This window comes from Neospora caninum, chromosome VIIb (assembly GCF_000208865.1).
Source record: "Neospora caninum Liverpool complete genome, chromosome VIIb".
Taxonomy (NCBI): domain Eukaryota; phylum Apicomplexa; class Conoidasida; order Eucoccidiorida; family Sarcocystidae; genus Neospora; species Neospora caninum.
This window is the reverse complement of record NC_018394.1, coordinates 3456169-3475396: the sequence shown is the minus strand read 5'-3', so window position 1 is coordinate 3475396 and position 19228 is coordinate 3456169. Positions and strand designations below refer to the sequence as shown.

Here is a 19228-nt window from a genome sequence, read left to right as displayed (position 1 = left end):
TCGATCGGCTCGTTCCCTCCGGTGTACGGAAGGTGACCGAAAACGTGGGAGGGTTTTCTCCCCCCGCCCTCACACACAAGACAGCGGAGGCTTCTTCCTCCGAGACGAGCGAGATTCGCCGCGTACAGAGGCTCTCCGAAACGGACCGTCTGGGGTTCTCGGTACCCGTCTTTCGCCCCTCCTTTTTCTCGCTCTTCTGTCGCCTTCCGATTGCTCACCTGACGCGGAGGCCTTCTCGTCACCGGGCTCTCGCCAGCGCCTCGGGCCTTTCCCGGACCTTCCGCTGCCACTTTTCTCGAGAAACTCTCGCTCCGTCCAAGAGACTCCACCTCGCGATTCTCTCTTCCCCTCTTTTGTCTCCCCTCTTTTCCCAGTTTCTCCTTGCATGCTGTGCCTTGTCGACCCGCGCTATGGCGCCTGGGTTCTCGGTAAATCGCCCCGCGTCTGTGAGAGACAAAGCGTTTCCCCGAGCGACGCGTCCGCGTTCAACTGTCTCGGGAGACGGCGCTGTCACCGCGCAGATCTGCTCTTCGGCTGGTCCCTGTCGACTGTGCTGCATCGGCCTCGCCTCGCTGCTCACCTGCCTCTGTCTCTTCTTTTTCCCGTCTCTGCTGCGCACGCCCTTCTCGTTGTGGCCTTCCTCTGCTCCGCCTGCGCTGCGCGACGACGCTGCGTCAACTTCCGCTTCTCCGGCGCTTCTCGCCGCGCCTTCCTCCCGGCCTTCCTCGCCGCCCGCCTCGCGCGCGCCGCGCGAACTCGGCGCCTGGGGCGCCGCTCCGCGCTTCTTCTCCTTCGCGCCTGCCTCGCTGCAGACCTTTGAACACGACGCGGCGGCTGCAGCCTCGCCAGTGGACGCGTCTCGAGCGGTTCGCCTGCCGCCGTTCACGCAGGCGCTGCTTCCGTCGCCGTTCCAGCCCTCGCGCAAGGATCTCCTCGCGCGCCTGCGCACCTCGCCCTCTCGCCTCTCTGCACAGGCACAGGCATGCCACGAAGCCTTCGACGGCGCCTCGGTCCTCGTCGAGACTTCCGGCCTCTACGAGGTGTCGTATATGCGCGAATTCGACTTCTGCACGGGGAAAACCCTCCGGAAACTGTACCTTCATCCGTCGCTCTTCGCCGAAGGCGTCGCGTTCCTCTGGGACGCCGAGAATGGGAGACTCGTCCTCCTCCTGCTGACGTGGCTCGAGAATCGCCTGATCGCCCTCGACGCAGCCTCCTGGAAAGAAATTGCGCAGCTTCAAGTCCAGTTCGAAGGCTGGGGCCTCGCCTCCTCGCTCTCATCCCACGACGCTGCCCTAGCCGTCGCAAACCTCTCTTCTCGCTCTTCTCCTCCCTCTTCGTCCTTGGCTTCGGATTCGTTGTCGGCTGAGGAGCTCCAGCGGCTGCAAGCCCAGGTGGCGAACCAAAGACTTTGGGCCACGACTGGAAGCGACGTGCTGCTCGAGTTGGACGTCTCCAGTCTGCTTGCTTCCATGCGCCGCAGCGAAGCTGCCTCGCGACGCCTCCAAAAAAACAGCACTCCCTCTCCCTCTTCTTCTCCCCCTTCCTCGTCTCCCCTTTCTTCTTCTCCCCCTTCCTCGTCTCCCCTTTCTTCTTCTCCCTCGTCTTCTCCCTCTTCGTTTGCGGGCGTTGTGAATGTCGGGGAGTCGCAGGCGGTGGACGGGACACCCCTGGAGCCTGCCGAGCCGGTTCCTTCCGAAGAGCCGCTGGCAAGTCGGCAAACGAATTTGCTGGTGCGCCTCGGGTCCCTGCTTGTCGGCGGGGCGACCGTGGGAGTGGAAGACCTCAAGGAGAAGGCTGAAGATCTGGAAATGCTGATCGAGACGGAGAAGAAGCGATCACCAGCTGCCGTGGTCTCTGAGGTGCCCTACACCCCGCCGCACCAGCATGCGTCTCCGGCGCTCACGGCCCCCGCGCTGCGCGCCGCCCGCGACTTGCCGCTTGTTCTTGTCAAGCGTCAGACCCCGATTTCCTGTCTCGGTCGCCCGCTGCCGCGAGTGAACGAACTAGAGTATCTCCCAGACACAGGCTCTCTAATTGGCAACATCTATGGTGAATCTGTCCTCGTGGAGATCGATGTCAACACCGGGAACTGCCGGTCTCTCGTCTCCTTCGGCGGCGCCGACGGCGTTACCAAGGTGAGAAAGAAGCCTCGTTTGCGGAAACGCATGCACAGACGGCGTTCAAAGACGCAACACAGACAACCCCACGTGCACAGTCTCCATTGCCCTCGCTCTGGTCTTTGCAGCCCGCCGCTCTCGCGTGTCTCTCTCCGGTGCGGTGCGATTCGCTTGCTGTCCGGGTTTTTTTCCTCCGTCTCCGGCTCGTGTCGCGAGGGTTTGGCATCGTTTTTTGTCTCTCTGCGGTTCGTTTCTCCTCAGTCGTCGGACAGATCCGTGAAGGTGATGAACGGCGTCTCGCTTCTCCCACGGAGACAGTCGCCTTCTGCCAACCCGCCTGCGTCCTCGACGGCTCTCCCCACGTCGGCAGCCAGCGGGCACAGTTGGAGCAGACTCTCTTCTTCTCTCTCTTCTCTGTCTTCTCTCTCTTCTCTCTCGCTGATTGTAACGGGCAAGCAGTGGCGCGAGTTGCATGTGGCTGAGCTCGTGGAGCTTGTGCCGCCCAGAGCGCTGGTCAGCTACTCAGAAGTCCATCGCGTTTTCCCCGGATTCTTCAACCCCGCTGGCGTCGCAAGAACTTAGGTTTTAAGGCGCCGCTTTGCCTACGCGCAAAATCAGGGAACCGGTTCGAGAAGAAAAGACGGAGAAGGGCGAGGACAGGAGGGGACAAGAGAGAACAAGCGAGAGAGGATCGCGAAGGAAGAAGAACGACGAAGGATATTGAGGGCGAGAGGGAGATGGCAGCACGCTTCGTTTGCACCCGCTCGTGTTTTTCCGGGATGCTTCAGTCGTGGGAAATGGCTAGTGTTCAAGGTTTTCGTTTGGGGCAGAAAAGGAAGCAGCCAGGGCGGAGGAAGTGAATCGCACGTGCTCTTTTTGATATCCGAATGTGCGTAGCTTCGGTTCGTTATAAAAACCTCTCTTGCATATACATCGATGTATGCAGTCGTGCATCTAGGTATGTATATGTTTGTCTATGGGTGGCGGTGTGTATCTCTGTATAAATATATATGTATGTTTGTATGTGCATGAAGCGCGTAAAATGCAGCACGAATATCAGGTGGTGTATCGGCATGGATATAGGTATGTAAATGTCCATCGCAGTGGAAAGGTAGAATCTGTGGCTATGCTTCCGTGTCCACTCCTGTGGAAAACAATCTTGTTGAAGACGGGGCATGTGCAACTCTTATTTGCATCGGTGAATGCTCACAAAGGTTCTTCTGTTGTTTCCTGAGTTTTCTGAGATATCAGGTATACGCGCAACGACGGGAAACTGAGGAAAAGGAGAGGCAGAGAAAGCGAACGTTGGTCGTTATTGTTTCTGTCTGTATACACACGCGAAAGAGAAAGGTGGGAAGTGAGAACATCTTCCGTTTCGCAAGTGTCTCCATCGGTTCTTCGGCGTTCTGCGGCCCTCGCATGGCCACGAAACAGGTTACCTTTCATCCTCGAGTGGAGAGGCTTTCAGCTGGCGGTCTCGTCGCTCAGAAGGACGGAGACGAACAGTCCGGGGTGGAGACCCCAGGCCTGTTGCGGCTGTAATTTGTCTCCATTGTCTCTCGTCCCTCCTCGCCCTTCGATCTTCTTGCTCCGCCTTCTCGTGTCTTTTGTTCCTTTCCCGGTGTCTCTGTGTCTCGTGTCTTTCACACGGCGTCACAAGGTCTACATCTCTTGTAGCAGGAGCGTCAGACGCCCCCCCACCCAGTTCCTCAACATATTGAGCCTGACAGCGATCGCCTTATATTCGGGTCAGCGCCAAAGAGCGCCGCCACCCACGGGAGCTCTCGACCAGAACTCGCCCAGTGAGGCTTTTCTCCTTTCCTATACGGTGGTTGGATTATGACGGTCCAAAGGCAGAGAAACGTGCGCGACGAGACGAAGCTTTAAAATCAACCAAATAGAGAGAGTTGCAGATTCACCCGGCGGTGTCGAGAGACGTGACGGTTTCGTGTCGAGAAAGAAATAGACTCGGGTTGCCTTGTGCACTTTTGAGCGGTCAGTGTTTACCCACAGATCTGCTGCGCGCAACGTGGGGATTTCGAAAAAATCCTTCATTCTGAATGGCCTGCCGTGCTGGGGCTCGTGTCTCTCGAGGCTTCGTCAGAGACAAACCCGACCAAGTTGAGGGACTGGACAACTCCCGAGCGCATGCACGTAACGCCCCTTCTTACACCGAGTCAACAAACCAGGGTTAAGCTGCATACGTTCAGTCGCAGAGGAAAAAGAAATACCTAAGCACTGGGATACCGAGAGAGATCGAAAAACACAGGAACACTATGTATACGCTTATATGAACGTACATATATATGTACATGTATGTATTTGTCGCTAGACAGATCTGCTCCGTCCCAGAGCGCGTAAAGTAAAAATAAACACTCACTCCTGAGAGAAAAGGGATGCTCGGAGGGCCCGAGAGGTGCGGAGACAGTGGTCGGCAGAAGTCGTGGGAGGAAACGGGCGGGAAAGCAATTTCAACTGCGAGTTTTGAAGTGCAATAAGAGCGGGAGTTATGGGGCGTTCACAGGGGAAAGCAAAGTGTTTGCGGCCGTGTCGAGAATCTGTTCCTACTCACAAGACGGGGAAGAGATCTTGTGTTGGAGACACTGTGAACACTCGGACGGACCGAGCAGTCGACGCGGTAGATCGGAGAAGTCCGACTTCCCAGAGAGAGAAATCGCTGAGCGAGGCGTCTCCGAAAGAAAGAACCTAGCGCCATGTCGACTGTGGTAGACGCAGCTGAAGGCACACCAGGTTGAGGGGGGACGACGACGGTTCTGAGCGGGTGCCGACAGAAGCGGAAAGAGAGAAGGAGAACGCACAGAAGTGCGTTTCTATGTCTCCGTGTGCCAAGCTCCAAGAGATAATGCAAATGAAAATGTGTAAGAATGTCCTTGTTGCCCGGATCCAAGTTCTATTGTGCTAGCCTGGTTTCCAGAGCATTCAGTATATCCATCAGCCTATTCCGGGCACACCTTGTCTTTTATCGGTGTGCCCTAATATAAATGCGTCTTATAACTTTGGTTTTTTATAGTATGTATCGTGTTCTGTGCAAATGTGTGCGGTTGCCGTGAAGGATCGCACTACGACGGGGAAGGCTGGTCGAGAACACTGGAACAGACGTCTCGCCTGATGTGAGAGCGCTCCAGTCTCTGCTTATACGGAAGCATTTGAAGAAACTGAATGGTGGAAGGTGAGTCTGCCTTCGATAGTCGAATTGAAGACTTGCTGGAATTATTCGACTTTAGGCACAGGACGCGACAGAAGTGCTGAAGTAGCTGCGCGTGCGAGCGTCGAGATGCGGAGACAGCGCCGGGGAAGATGTCGGGGCATGGCTGCATCCGTGCGCGTTTGTGTGCCGGAAAGGTGTGCAGAAACGCGTTTTTTTCCCGGGAGACGAGGATGGCGACAATCCTCTGGCTGGGAGGACGACTGAAATCGGCGCTTTTTAACGCGAAAACAACGCGCTCTAAACGGAATGAGGACCGCCGAAACGGCCTCCACACTCCAGCTGCAACCCCCTGAATGTCTTCTGTACAGCGCTGGCGACTTTCCACGGAGGGCAGAGAGAAAGTGAGATGAAAAGCACGACTTTTTGTCGGGAAAGGAAAGAGCGACAAAATGAGAAAATCGGCGCGGAACGTTTCCTGGGGGAGTTGAAAGGCAAGACCTCGAAGAGCTCGACTGTCTATACACAGCGGAGGAACCGATCCTCGAGGGAGAATGCAACCCTCCTCTCTTGTCTCGCCCCTCTTCACCGATTTCCCCTGTTTTCTCTCTTCTCCTTGTCCGATTATTTCTTCCTTTCTTCTCCACATCCTTCTCTTTTTCCCCTTTCCCTCCAGTTTTTCTTCCTCTCTTTTTTCTCCTTGATTTCTCCGTCCGATGCCTGGCACACTGCACTCCGCGTGCCTTTCCTCTGCCCTCGAAGTGTGCGTGCGTCTCCGTTCCTTTTCTCCCTTGTCGGCTCTTCTTTCTCCCTCGTCTTTGTAGACTGACATTTCTCGCGGTTTCGCTCTCAGCCCGGCGCCTCGCCGCTTCTCGAAACCGCTGACAGCCATCCGGAAGCCGCATCTTCTCTTCCTTACACCTCCCCCTCGCGGTCTGCCTGTCTCGTCCCCTTGCCTCGTTCTTCGCACTTCTTTCTCTCTTATCTGGCGAAGCCCCTTGTCTCGTACCCCCGCAGTTTCCAGGAACTAACGCCAACCCGATATGCCCAACCCTCCCCTCTCTTCTTCCCTCTCTTCTTCCCTCTCTCCTCGCTCTTCTCTTGCGTCTTCTGCCATGGCGACCACCCACGCGACAGACAGCAACGGGACGCCGAAGAAGACTTCCACGCCTTCTCGAGGGACAAAGAATGTCCTTTCTTCCCCGGTAGGGCAAGCGCTGCTGGCTTCGCCTTCCTCGCGGCGCAGCGTAGGGCCCAGAGTCTCCCCGCAGGCCTCGCCTCCTGTCGACGTGCTCGGCTTCTACGCCGGGACGGAGGCGGAGCGCGAGAGACAAGAAGAGCAGTGGAACAACTTACTCCAGTTGTGGAGCAGAGATGGGCCGGAGGAAGAAAGAGAGCTCGCCCTCCAAACCCCGCATGGTAGGGTCAAAACCAAATATCTCTTTGCAGGCGCGAAAGCTTCAACCGTTTCTCCACGGGGTGTCCACGCATACCTAGGGCACACACGGATCGTTGCGAAGCAACGGAATACGTGAAGCTGTAAACCCGCGACGCTCCATTGGCACACAGAGAGAGATGGATGCATGCCTCCATATACACAGATGCACAGAGACATACGCACACACATCTAACTATATGCAGAGGTATGCACATGCGTGTCTATACGTTTATGAATAAACATATATATTTACGTATATGTAGATATGTTCATGGCGGACATTCATAGGCAGTCGTATAGAGGAGATACACATCTGTAGGTGTACAGGTTGCGAGCGGTGGAAGAGCTTTCGAGCTTTGTGACGAATTCTCTTTTCCGATGAAGTTGGACACATGCCGACGCTTCTTTGTGCTGCCTCTGTTTTCGTGTCTCTTCTCTGCAGACTCCAAGAAGGACCTAGGTAAGCGACGCCTTCTTTTTTCCCTCGTTTTTCCCTGGACTCGTTTTCGTCCCGAGTCTGTCTTCCTTCTTCGGCCCCTCCCACCCCTCCGGTACCCTGTCGCGCGATCTTCGTCACCCCCTCTGAATTGTTCCTCGCGTGTTTCCTCTCCTTGTGTTCCTCTCTCCCATTTCTTCGTCCTCTCGGTCTCCGAGCTCTCCCTCTCTCTCTTTCTCTCCTCTCTCTCGCTTTCCTCTTCCTCTGTCTTCCCTTCTGTTTGTCTCCTCTCTGCCGCTCTTCCTCTTTCCGTCGCAGTGTCTCCCTGCGTCTCCTCTTTCTCTCCCTCAGTCGTTGTTTTCCCTCTCTCCTCTGTCCCCCTTCTCGCGCGCACCCTTTCCGCACTGCGCTCCCCGGGCGTTTTGTTCACCTACCGAACGGCCTGTCTCTGGGCGCTGCGCCTTTTCCTCGCAGTTTTCTTTCAGCTCGATATCGCCAATGCGACAGTTCACCGGAAGGCTGTCCCCGCCGCGGTCCGCACGCGACATCGCGCCCTGTCTGTCTCCTCGGCCCCGCCTGCGACCCTCTGCGCCTCCTACGAGCCCGAAGTGTCTCCGACTCCAGAGCCTGCGGCGGTGCCGCCCGGCGCCCAGGCGGCCGAAGCGGCGGCGACCGCGAATGCGACGAGTCCGATGTTTCGCGTCTACGGCGTGACTGAAGACGGTCGCTCCGTCTGCGCCAATGTCCACGGCTTCTTTCCGTACTTCTTCTGTCCGGTCCCTGCGTCGATTCAAGAAAGCCTGGCGCGCCAGCCTGGAGGCGGCGAAGGGACGAATGCTGTCACCGCCCGTTTGCGGGCCTTCCTGGACGTAAGCGAGGAGGCGCCTTCGCAGCGGAGGCGTGGAAGCGAAGACAGCGCATTTGGAAAAGGAGGGCTGGGGCAATTGCCTCGCCCCGCCTCCTCTTGATGCTGCAGTCGGGGTCGGATGGCAGTCGAGAGACGCTCAGGCTCCTAGGCAGAGAAGCGAGAGAAGGCGTTCGGTTTCGAAGGGGGAGGAAGACGCCCGGCGTTGTGCGAGGAATGGAAAACCACGGTTGAGAGATTAAGGGACCGGCTTTCCAGCGTGGAGGGCTTTTGATGCCGCCAAGTCGAGACGCAGAAAGTCGGAAGGAGCGCACCAGCTGACAGAGGGAAGATGCAGTGGACTGCCTCTCTCCACAGATCCGATGAAACACACACACACTTTTGCGCAGTTGCCCGTAGCGCGTGGACTCTTGCATCGAGGACGAAACTGTTGTGCATGCGTCTCCAGGACTGACGCAAAGACACATGTTTCCGCTTTTGGCGTCGTTCTGTTTTCCGCGGTGCCAGGCCTGGCTCCTCAAGACGCAGGCGTCTGCGAAGGCTTACGAAGTTCGGTGTCTCGACGTGCGCATGGAGAAGAAAGAGGTACGTTCTCTTGTGAAACCTCAGGGATCGTAAGGGAAACTGGAGAATTCCGCCTTTCCCCTTGCCTTTCTCGCTCTCCCGTGGCCGCACGGATCCTCTTTCTTCCTCAAAACCCGCCGCTTGCGTGCGCTCCTGCAGTCCGTCGCCTCTCACGCGCTATCGCCCTTCGTCGCGTCCCTGTTTCCCGATTCCTGTGTCGTCTCCCGCTTTGCTAACTCCCGGCTCCGCGTGTCTCGAGGTCCTCTCCTTTCGCCTCTCTGCCTTCGCCCCCGCTACCTCCTGACTGACCTGCTTCCAGCTTCTTTCCCTCGGCAGTTTAAACCCGGTGAATTCCGACCTACCCCCGACGCGCTTGAGAGTCGCCGTCCATCGCGTCGCTGGCGCCGGTCTGCGCTGTCTCCTGCGCTGTCTCCTTGCAGAGTTTGATGTACTACGTTCCGGGGCAAGGTCCATCCCTGTTCTTCCGCATCACCCTCGTCTTGCCGAACTGGGTAGCGCCGACGCGAACGCTGATTGAGCGCGGAATTTCTATCGAAGCGTCGCTCTCGGGGCCGCCCCCGCCTGCCGTGGCGTCGCCAGTTGCCGGGAATGGGGACAGCCGAAGTGCGGCGCAAGACGAAGACTGGCTGGATGAGGAAATCGACGACGCCGCTGGAACGCCGGCGGCGCGACGGCCTGCCTCTGAGGCTCTGCAAGCGGCGAACGCCATCGCAGGTTCAGGCGCAGGGGCGAAAGTGTCTCTCCCGCCTTCCACGTTCGAGTCCAACGTCCCGTTCGTCCTTCGATACCTCGTGGACACCAAGACGACCGGCTGTTCCTGGCTAGTTGGTAAGTGGGAGAGGAGAAACGCCAAAAGCACGCACAGCGCCCGCGGCGGAGGAACGACGTGGAGCAATCGGCAGATGAGACACGTCGAAATCAGACATCGAAAAAATACGGGAAGGAGACAGAGGGAGGCCGGTGCTCTGGTCGCCCGGGGAGGTATCGCGCCATTGACACACATAAACACAAGCGGACCTAGCACAGGACTGGACGAAGCCGTTCTCGCCTGTCCTGTTTCTCGCTTTTTCGCTCCTTCGTTTTCTCTCGTGTCTGCGCGTGCACCTTCCGCGGGACGGCTTCTTCTCTGCACGCGCGCGAATGCAGGTCGAGGCGGATCCTACGTGATCCGGCCCCCGAGCCTCCAAGACACCTCGTCTCAGCTGGAAATCGACATCCACTACGCCGACCTTTTGCCTCTCCCCCCTGCAAACCGATGGCAGAAACTTCCTCCACTCCGCATTCTCTCCTTCGGTAACGGAGCATCGCGACATGCGCTCTCCTCACAAACGCATTCCACGCCAGAACATGTCACGTGGAAACCCCGAAAATCCACACATACTTAGACTTTTCCACAGGACTGCGTATGCATGTCTCGGTGTGTGTCCATGCACACACATTTATATACATTTATATATAATTATATATATATATATGGGCAAAACCGGTTTCCGCGGAGCCTCCACGGAATCTGAGCGGGACTTTCTCATCCTGAAGAAGCTGGGAGTTTTCTTCTGTGGTGTGCACACAGTTAAATGCATACATGCTACCTATCTATGTGTTTACATTTATCCACGTGCTTGTGTGCATCTATATACATATAATACATATATATATATATATATATCAATATATGGATACGGATATATATATATATGTATGGGTGTATGAATCGGTGGCGTGTGTGGATGGCGCTTCTTGTGTGTGTAGATATCGAGTGCGTGAAGCTGAAGGGCGAGGGGTTTCCGGAAGCGGAGACAGATCCAGTGATTCAGATTTCTTCGATCGTCGTGCTTCAGAGTCCGCCGACCGAGCGGCCGGAGCATGCGGAGGCTGCGAATTCGCCGGCAGCGCGCGCCGCCCAGGCGCGGCAGAAGCGACTGTCGGGCGGCCTCGAGCGACCGGTCTGCCGAGTGCTCTTCGCGCTCAGAGAATGCGCCCCGATCGCGGGATCCGTCGTTCTGTGGTTCGACGACGAAAAAGAAATGCTCGCAAAGTGGGCCGAGTTCGTCAGACAGGTAATCCCACCGCGAAGAACGCCCTTCGCAATCGCGCGACGCTGACAGAAACAGAGCGACAGGCAGACATATATATATATATACTTGCAGAGCTACAGCGGGGCATATACATGTACATATATATATATATATATATGTATATATGTATATATGTATATATATGTATAGCGTGGAAGAGCAGGATACGCATGCATATGTAAACATGTTGATGCATCTATTTATATGTTCATATTTGCACATCGGTACGTGTAAATATGTAGGTAGATCAAGCTACATGTATCGATGGGAAGACGAAGTGGAGAGACATGGGCGTGAAATGCATGAGCGTGTCTGTGTTCGTCTGTAGACTTTTTCTTTTTTGTTTTTGTTTCCGTCCCGGGGAAAACTGAAAGATTTCTCCTCTCCACACGTTTCGGTTGGAGCGTGCCGGCAATGATTCCGTGTCCGGCAGACACTCTCTCCGTTTCCTCGGCTCTCTCTCTCGCGCTTTGTCTCGCCCCAGGTTGATCCAGATTTCCTGTCAGGGTACAACTGCGTTAACTTCGACTTGAACTACCTCATCACGCGAGCAACAACCTTGAAGGTCGACGGCTTCAACAGGCTATCGAAGCTAAAATCTCTCGAGAGCAAAATTCGAGACAGCAGCTTCTCCTCACGGTACGTTTCCCTGTCTCCTCGTTCTCTCAACCTTTCACCGTTTTGGTCTCGCAGCTGTGCTCCCTTTTGTTCTCCCTCTGGCCCTCCCACGTGTTCTCGCTCTTTCTTTCTCTCTTGTCCTCCCTTTTGATCTCTCTCTTCTACCTCCTGTTCTCTCTCTTGTTCTCTCCCCTGTTCTCCCTCTCATTGTCGGTCGTGTTCTTCCTCTTGTTGTCCTTTTGTTCTCCCTCCCGTTTCTTTCTTCTCTATCTCATTCTCGTTCGTGTTCTCTCCCTTCGCTTCCACCTTGCTGTCGCTCTCTCTTGTTCTCCCGTGGTTCGTTTGTTCTCGTGGTTTCGCTCGTGTTCCGTTTGCTCGCACTCTGTCCCTCGCTTCACTCGCGTTCCGGCGGGTTCGCTCCTCGTCCTCTCCTGTCACAGCCGTTTGGTTGCGTCTCCTTTCATTCTGGTCTTCTCGCGCGGTGTCGTCTCCGCTTTTGGCGTTTCTGTCTCTCTCGGTTGCGTCGTTGCGTCGTGTCGCCCCGCCGCGTGCGCGTTTCGCGGGGGCTGCTGTCTCCGAATCTCGACACTTGCCGAGCGAGTTTTCGTGTCTCCGCGCAGAGCCCTGGGAACGCACGAAGGCAAGGAAATCCCGACTGAAGGCCGGATTCAGTTCGACATCCTCGAACTCGTTCGCCGAGACTACAAACTGAAGAGCTACTCTTTGAACTTTGTCTCCTTCGAGTTCCTCAAAGAACAAAAGGTAGGCGGGCAGCCACCGCGATCGGTCGCCCAGGCAGACAGCGAGATGAAGCGGCATGTAGACGTATCCGTGGACTCACCTATGGAGAAAACCATGATGAGACTTCAGTATGTGTGGGGAGACGTGGAGTCGCGTGAGAAACCCGCGTGGAGAGGTGTCTAGATCTGTCGAGATTTATAGAGAGATGTGGAGGTGTGCAGATACACGTAGATGCAGAGCTACAGGCGTACATATGCACGAGTCGGTTTCTTATCTGCGGGCGTTTGTATTTCTTTAGCGTACGAGTTCTCTGTAGGTCCTGTCTTTCTTACGCCTTCCTCCTCGCTCCGGGTCTCCGTTCTGTGTGTGCCTCGTTCTCGCCGCCTTCGAGGTTGCACGTTCTGTCTCGGCCGTTCCCTTCTTTCCACTCCTCGTCGCCGCTTTTTCTCGGTCTTTTCTGAACAGGAAGATGTCCACTACAGCATGATTGGCGATCTGTTTCGCGGGTGTCCCTCCTCCCGGAGACGCATCGGCGTTTACTGCTTGAAAGACGCGTACTTGCCGCTTCGGCTGCTGAAGGAATTGCTGTTCCTCTACAACTACGTCGAAATGAGCCGCGTCACCGGTACCCCCCTCAACTTCCTTCTGACCAGGTGCGCCGACAGCTCAGAAAGAAACCAGGTGAACCAGGCGACAGCGAAACGCGAAACCAGGGAGACGAGGGGTGAAGACACCCACACCAGAAACGAAACCTAGCCGACACTAGCCGCGCGACAGCCAGGAGAGACAGGAAGAGAAGCCGAACCGCGGCTGCGCGAAACGAAAAGGGGAAGTGCAGGGAGTTGAGTCTTCGTCGAGACAGGATCTTTGAAACGCTGTGTACGCACTCGGTCATGTGGGTTTGCTGCCGCGGGAAATGGTGGAGAGCGCGCGTCTGCAGGGCCTTGCAGGGAAGAAAGCGCAAACCCGTAGGGAGCAGAGAAACCAAAACGCGCTCGACTTTCAGGGAATCTTGAGAACGGCGAACAGCTTCGTGCTCGTCTCAACACAGGTGGTTGTGCTCTCTCGACAACGGATGCGATCCTCTCTCTTGTTCTTGCTTTGCCTGGCGTTTTCTCAGAGGACAGCAGATCAAGGTCACCGCGCAGTTGCTGCGCAAATGCAAAGAACTGAATTACCTCGTCCCAGTGGTTAAGGTCCGACTGCCGTCTTTTGGGTCTCTTGTCAGTTCTACTCTCCACATTGTATTGCTCACCTTGTCTCTCCTCGTTTTCGCTTCCTGTCTTGATCTGTCCTCGCGTCGCCTGTTTCTTGTCGGCGCGTCCCTTCTCGTCTGTCTCGGGTCCTCTCTCTCCTCTCTCTGCGATCGTTCTCTCCCCTGGTTTCTCGCGTTTCCCTCTCGTGCCTCCCTGGTTCGTCCTGTGCTTCGTCCTCTCCCTCGCCCCGCTCCGTCCCCCTCAGTGTGTCGCCTCGCCAGGTTGTGCCTGCGTCTTGCCTCCCTCGCAGTGTCTTCTTGCGCCGTCTTCTCCCTTCTCTTCTCTGTGCGCCTTCGGGTTTGAGGCTTTCGGGTCCGCTCGGCGAGTTACGAACCCAAGCATCCTCCCTGAATATTTACAGAGTGGGAACACGAGACCCGAGTCTGCCCAACTGTTTCCTCTGCCGTGCGTCTTGCGCGCATGCACATGTCTCTGTCTCTCTGCTGAACGTCTGTGCGTTTTTCCCAGCGCACGGGCGGCGACAACTCCGTGCAGTACGAAGGCGCCACCGTGCTGGAACCGAAAAAGGGTTTCTACGACAAACCGATCGCGACTCTCGATTTCGCCTCTCTGTATCCGTCCATCATGATCGCGCATAACATCTGCTACAGCACTCTCGTTGCCGCCTCCGAGGCGCACAAAATGACCAACCCAGACGACGTAAGCCGCGGAAGAATCCACAGAAACAAAAAGGCATTGTCTTCACCCATACGAGTTCGCCGGCTGCTCGCCATAGATATTCGGAGACCAGTTTCATAGATATACGGAGACATACCGACATGTGTAGACAAAGGCGACGACTCCGACATGGAGGCGGGCTGTAGGTTTGTTTTTGCATTTGCCGCTCTCACTGCTCTACCTGTCTCCCCGCTCATCCGCAACCCTGCATGTCTCTCTTCACGTGAGTTATCGATTGTATCAAGAAACATAAAAAACGCGTACTCGCACAAGTCCATGTACACAGACCATGCACAGAAGTATACGTCCATATACACATGCACATATTAAACGCAAACTTCCATATACATATGAATCAACGTATATATATATATATATATACATCTATATACATATATACATATATGTATATGTATATATGTATATGATGCCACGCGCTGCACTGCGTGAATATGTCCCTGCGTTGAGACGAAGCGCTTCGTTTTTCTTTTCGCGAACTGTTCGACTGCTTTCGGTCGTTTTTGCAGGTTACGGTCACCACGACCTTGCCCCCCCACAAATTCGTCAAGGCGCACGTTCGCCGCGGAGTGTTGCCGATGATTGTCGAAGAGCTTATCGCGGCGCGTAAGGCGGCCAGGAAAGAAATGGCCGCTGCGAAGGACGAGATGACCAAGCAGGTGCTTAACGGCCGACAACTCGCCCTCAAGATCAGCGCAAACAGTGTCTACGGATACACCGGTACAACTGTAAGTGCGACACGTTTTCTGGACCATCTGCTCACAATGCAGAAGCCAACCGCGCGCCCGTACACGCATTCTCGTATGTATATATATATATATATATATATATATATATATATATATATATATCTGTATATGTATGGTGATGTGTGTCTTTGTACAGTGCATGCAAATGCATGTTTATATATATATATATATATATAAATATGTATGTGTGTGTCTATGGGTTTCTGCGTATCTGCGTGGCTGTTTGGGGTGTCTGTGTGTTCAGACGGGAGGCCAGCTTCCGTGCTTGGAAGTGGCGACGACTATCACGTGTTTTGGACGCGACATGATTGATTTTACGCGCCGCGAAGTCGAGAAGATGTTCTGCAAAGACAAGACGCGCGCATGCAACGCGACGGTCATCTACGGCGACACGGATTCCGTGATGGTGGACTTCGGCGACTTTAGCATTGCCGAGGCGATGAAGCTCGGTAGGTCCCGCGCCGAAAGTGCCTCTCGTGGGAGCCACGGTTTTCGTGCGTTTCCTCTCGACTCTCGGACCGTCGGGTGTACAGCTTTTCCTCTGAGTGTGCGCCCTGTTTGCATGCAGGCGAGGAGGCGGCGCAAGCGCTCAGCGCCAAGTTTACCAAGCCGATTCGCCTCGAGTTCGAGAAGGTCTACTGTCCCTTTCTGCTCATGAACAAAAAGCGCTACGCTGGCCTGTTGTACACGCGCCCGGAGAAATACGACAAAATCGACTCAAAAGGCATCGAGGTAATGGCGCGCCCGCGGGGAGGCTGGTCATATCTTTTCTCCTCGGTCGTCTGCGGGACTCGTCGTCGCCCCTCTGGAACAGACACCCAGAGTCGGAGCAGCCTCGCCAGGGGGACAGAGAGATGAGATCCTTGAGAGACTGAGACCAAAGCAGACACACAGGGAGACATAGATTGATAGAGATAGATATAGATAGATGCAGAGAGCTGCAGATAGATAGGTAGATATACGCAGAGTCCGATGTTCTGCATATCGATGCATATGGATGTGTAACTCTGGGTGCATATATATAGGGTGAATATATATATTTTGCACATTCGTGTATGTCTCTTTTTTTCCAGTGTTACGTGTGAGAGACAAGTGCGCGTCTCTGTGTGTCGCGTCTCCGTTGTGTCTTTTTTCAGACAGTCCGGCGCGACTTCTCGCTTCTCGTGCAAACGATGGCCGATACGGTTTTGCGCAAAATGCTGATCGACAAAGACGTCGAAGCGGCAAAGGAGTACACCCGAACGAAGGTTGCAGAGCTCCTCCAAGTACGGCGGTTCCCCTGACAAAACGGCGGGACCACAAAAAAATAGCAACGGACAGAAGACAGACGCGTCGAGGCACGGAGGAGTGTCTGGCCGTGAGACGCGCTACCTTTGCTACGGGGAAAGAGAGATGTGGAGATGCACGCCTGAACGCACGCAGCCGCAAACGATGTGCCTCGGGGCGTGGAATTGTCCACGCATAACTGCGACTGCTCCGACGGACAAACGCGAGGTTTAGCGAGACACACTCGCTGCATGCATATGTAAGCCTGCGTGTGATGCTGTGCGCGATCCCGCCGTTTTTGGTCAGAATAAAATCGATCTGAGTCTCCTGGTTCAAACGAAGAGTTTGGGGAAGATGGACTACGACACGCGCCTTCCGCATGTCGAACTCGCGAAAAAGCTGCGCAAGCGAGGTGAGGCAAACACCAACGAGAAGACGAAGAGGAAGGAAGAAAAGGCCAACCGCCTGGACGCCGGCGCGCCCCTGGCGAAGGCAGGCGGGAATGCACATGGCTGCGCAGATTCAAATACATCACACATTTCACGTTAACGTTTCCCTCAGGCGACCTGTCCACGCGCAGTTTGCGCCTGGCGGTCGACGACTCCGTTCGCGACATCGCTCTTCTCGGGAGCCCTCTGCGTGCGCAACACATCCACGCAGGAAGAGTGGAGACATACCGCTACGCAAACACCCCCTTTATCTAAATACATGTACACGTCGTCCGATGTACGTGTTTGTATTCATAGATGTACATATACATATACAGATATATGTATATAGAGAGCGATGTACGTGAATATATTCAAAGACGTCCATATACATCTACATATATATATATATATATATATATGTGCAGCTGTGGGTGAGGGTGGTGTTTGTACGTGTGTGAATGTGTGTTGGAGTCTATGCATACATATGTATGTGTGGAAAGAAGTGTAGATCGATATGAATAGGTGACAGAGGCGAGTGGCTGTCACCCGGTGAGTTGTCGCCCGCGCCTTTCAGATGCCGGTACGGCGCCGTCTGTGGGCGATCGCGTCTCCTACGTCGTCATTCAAGGGTCCAAAGGTCAGGCGCAGTACGAGCGCGCAGAAGATCCGCTGTACGTCCTTGAACACAACCTGCCGATCGACACTCAACATTACTTGGAGGGGATCAAAAAGCCGCTGTGCCGCATCTTCGAAGGCGTCATGAGCAACCCGGAGAGTCTGTTCTGTAAGTCGCAGCGCGGGTTTCGAGAATCCGAGAGAGACGAAAACGCGAACGTCCTGGGAACAGCGGAAAGAAAAGCGCGGCTCCTGTTGAAGCGTTTTCCTGGTCGCGACTGCGGAGGCTGTGCTTGGACGCGTCCTTTCGGTTTCTAGCCCTTTCCGGCCTGAGACGCACGTTGCTTGCCTCCACCCTAGAATCGCCTCCTGCGTTCGCTCACTCTCTCGTCCTCGTCTCGCGGCCGTTCCCAAACGTTTCGCCGAGGCCGTTCCTGGACGTGTGTCGTTTTTGCGGTAATGCGCTCTCTTTTCAGCCGGCGTGCACACGATGAAGAGAACGGTCAGTATCTCGACGCAAGGCGCGCTCTCGAAATTCGTGCAACGCGGTCTCCAGTGTGTCGGTTGTCGTGCGGTGATTCGCGAGGGAGCGCTTTGCCGTCACTGCCAAAAAGACGAGGCACAGGTGAGCGCCTTTTTTCCGGGCGGCGGGACGGCGGCCAGCGGATCGGGGGGTGTTCTTTGCCCTCCCAGTTTGTGGACAGGTTCGAGGTTTTCAATCGTTTTTGCTCGCGATGGCGGCGTGCTCCAAGCCCGCGCGTCTCCCCACTCGCGACTTGGATACATTCGCGGGGGGCCTTCGCTGTGCTCTTCGGCGGCGTTTTTCCTCGTTTCTTTCTCCCCTTCTCTCTCCTTGTCGTTTTGCTCGCAAGTCGTCTTTGGTTTCTCTCTCGCTTCGTTTCTTGCACAGATCGTGGTGAACAAGCTGACGGAGATGGCGGAGAAAGAGAAGGAGCACTCGGACTTGTGGACACAATGCCAGCGGTGAGCGCTCGTTCCTCTGTCTCTTCCACAAAAAAACACGCGACCTCTCGCGCTGCTTCCGCATACACTTAAACAGGCACACGCCACATGCACGTAGCCACCAACAATTCGATATATATATATATATATATATATATATATATGCATATGTATATATATATATATATATATATATATGTATGTATATGCATATGTGTATATATTTGTATTTATATATATGTATATATGGATGTATATATATGTATATAAATTTATACATGTGCATATATGTATATATTTGTATATATATATATATGTATATATACATGTATGTATGTATGTATGTATGTATGTATGTATGTATGTATGTATGTATGTATGTATGTATATAGGGACAGCGCCAACACGCACATGGTGGCAGTCTATATAGACTTATATAGGTGTATATACGCAGGTGCGTGCGCGTGCATGCAGCTTCACAAGGAATCTTGGTGAACGTGCAGGCTCTTCGACAGGCGCTGGATTTTGAGTCGCGTGTTCCCGCCGCCTGTGGTACGCATGCGTTTGCTTGCATTTTTGCAGGTGTCAAGGCAGCTTGCACCAGGACGTGATTTGCATCAATCGCGATTGCCCAATTTTTTACCGGCGCGCAAAGGTGAAGAAGGAGATAGGCACTTTGGAAGAACGCCTCGCGAACCTTTCGCTCTCCAGCGATTGGTGAAACTCCAAGAAACGGTGAAGCCTCTGGACGTCTCCGAGACACCGGGAGCCGTGGAGCCGCTGCCTGGTTTGGTTTTTCCGGCCTTGTCTTTCCTTTTTCGCCTGCCTTTCTCGTCGCAGAGATGTCGCCCTCTCTCCCCCTAGACGCATGCGTGGCTGTGTGAAGACCGTGAAAAATCGTGCGCGCCGTTTCGGGTCTCCGCGGGTTTCCGTTCTGCCGCTCGAATCTGTGGCGCGCCACCAGCCGGAGTGAGTTGAGGGAACGCGCACGCGTGGCAATTGCGAATCGCGTTCTTGTTGCTGTCGCCGGCTGTCTTGGCACGCATATGGACGCATGCGCAGATGCGCACATGTGCTTGAGATTTAAAGGGAGAGTCTGATCTCCCAGCTGCGTGTGTGACTGGTGGGCGCCTGTCGCTCTTCTGTGCGGGTTTCAGAGTGAAACAGGGAGCGTTTCGTTTCCGGGTAACTGAGAAAAAGGGCAGGTC

At 54.8% G+C, this 19228-nt stretch overlaps 2 protein-coding genes across 2 annotated transcripts; both read left to right on the top strand.

The window, feature by feature from the left end:
• Positions 1-410: 410 nt before the first annotated feature.
• NCLIV_028340 (hypothetical protein) lies at positions 411-2702 on the top strand (the record flags this gene model as incomplete). Its single annotated transcript, XM_003883028.1, has 2 exons — positions 411-2138; positions 2382-2702. 2 exons carry the CDS (start codon positions 411-413, stop codon positions 2700-2702), a joined length of 2049 nt encoding a protein of 682 aa, XP_003883077.1.
• A 3699-nt stretch (positions 2703-6401) lies between these two features.
• On the top strand, positions 6402-18741 carry NCLIV_028330 (DNA polymerase, related; the record flags this gene model as incomplete). Its single annotated transcript, XM_003883027.1, has 20 exons — positions 6402-6705; positions 7167-7184; positions 7635-8029; positions 8533-8610; positions 9030-9438; positions 10360-10667; positions 11170-11324; positions 11924-12065; positions 12510-12697; positions 13165-13240; positions 13769-13960; positions 14506-14724; positions 14990-15194; positions 15314-15477; positions 15882-16010; positions 16318-16423; positions 17017-17226; positions 17534-17682; positions 17968-18041; positions 18603-18741. 20 exons carry the CDS (start codon positions 6402-6404, stop codon positions 18739-18741), a joined length of 3660 nt encoding a protein of 1219 aa, XP_003883076.1.
• Positions 18742-19228: the final 487 nt, after the last annotated feature.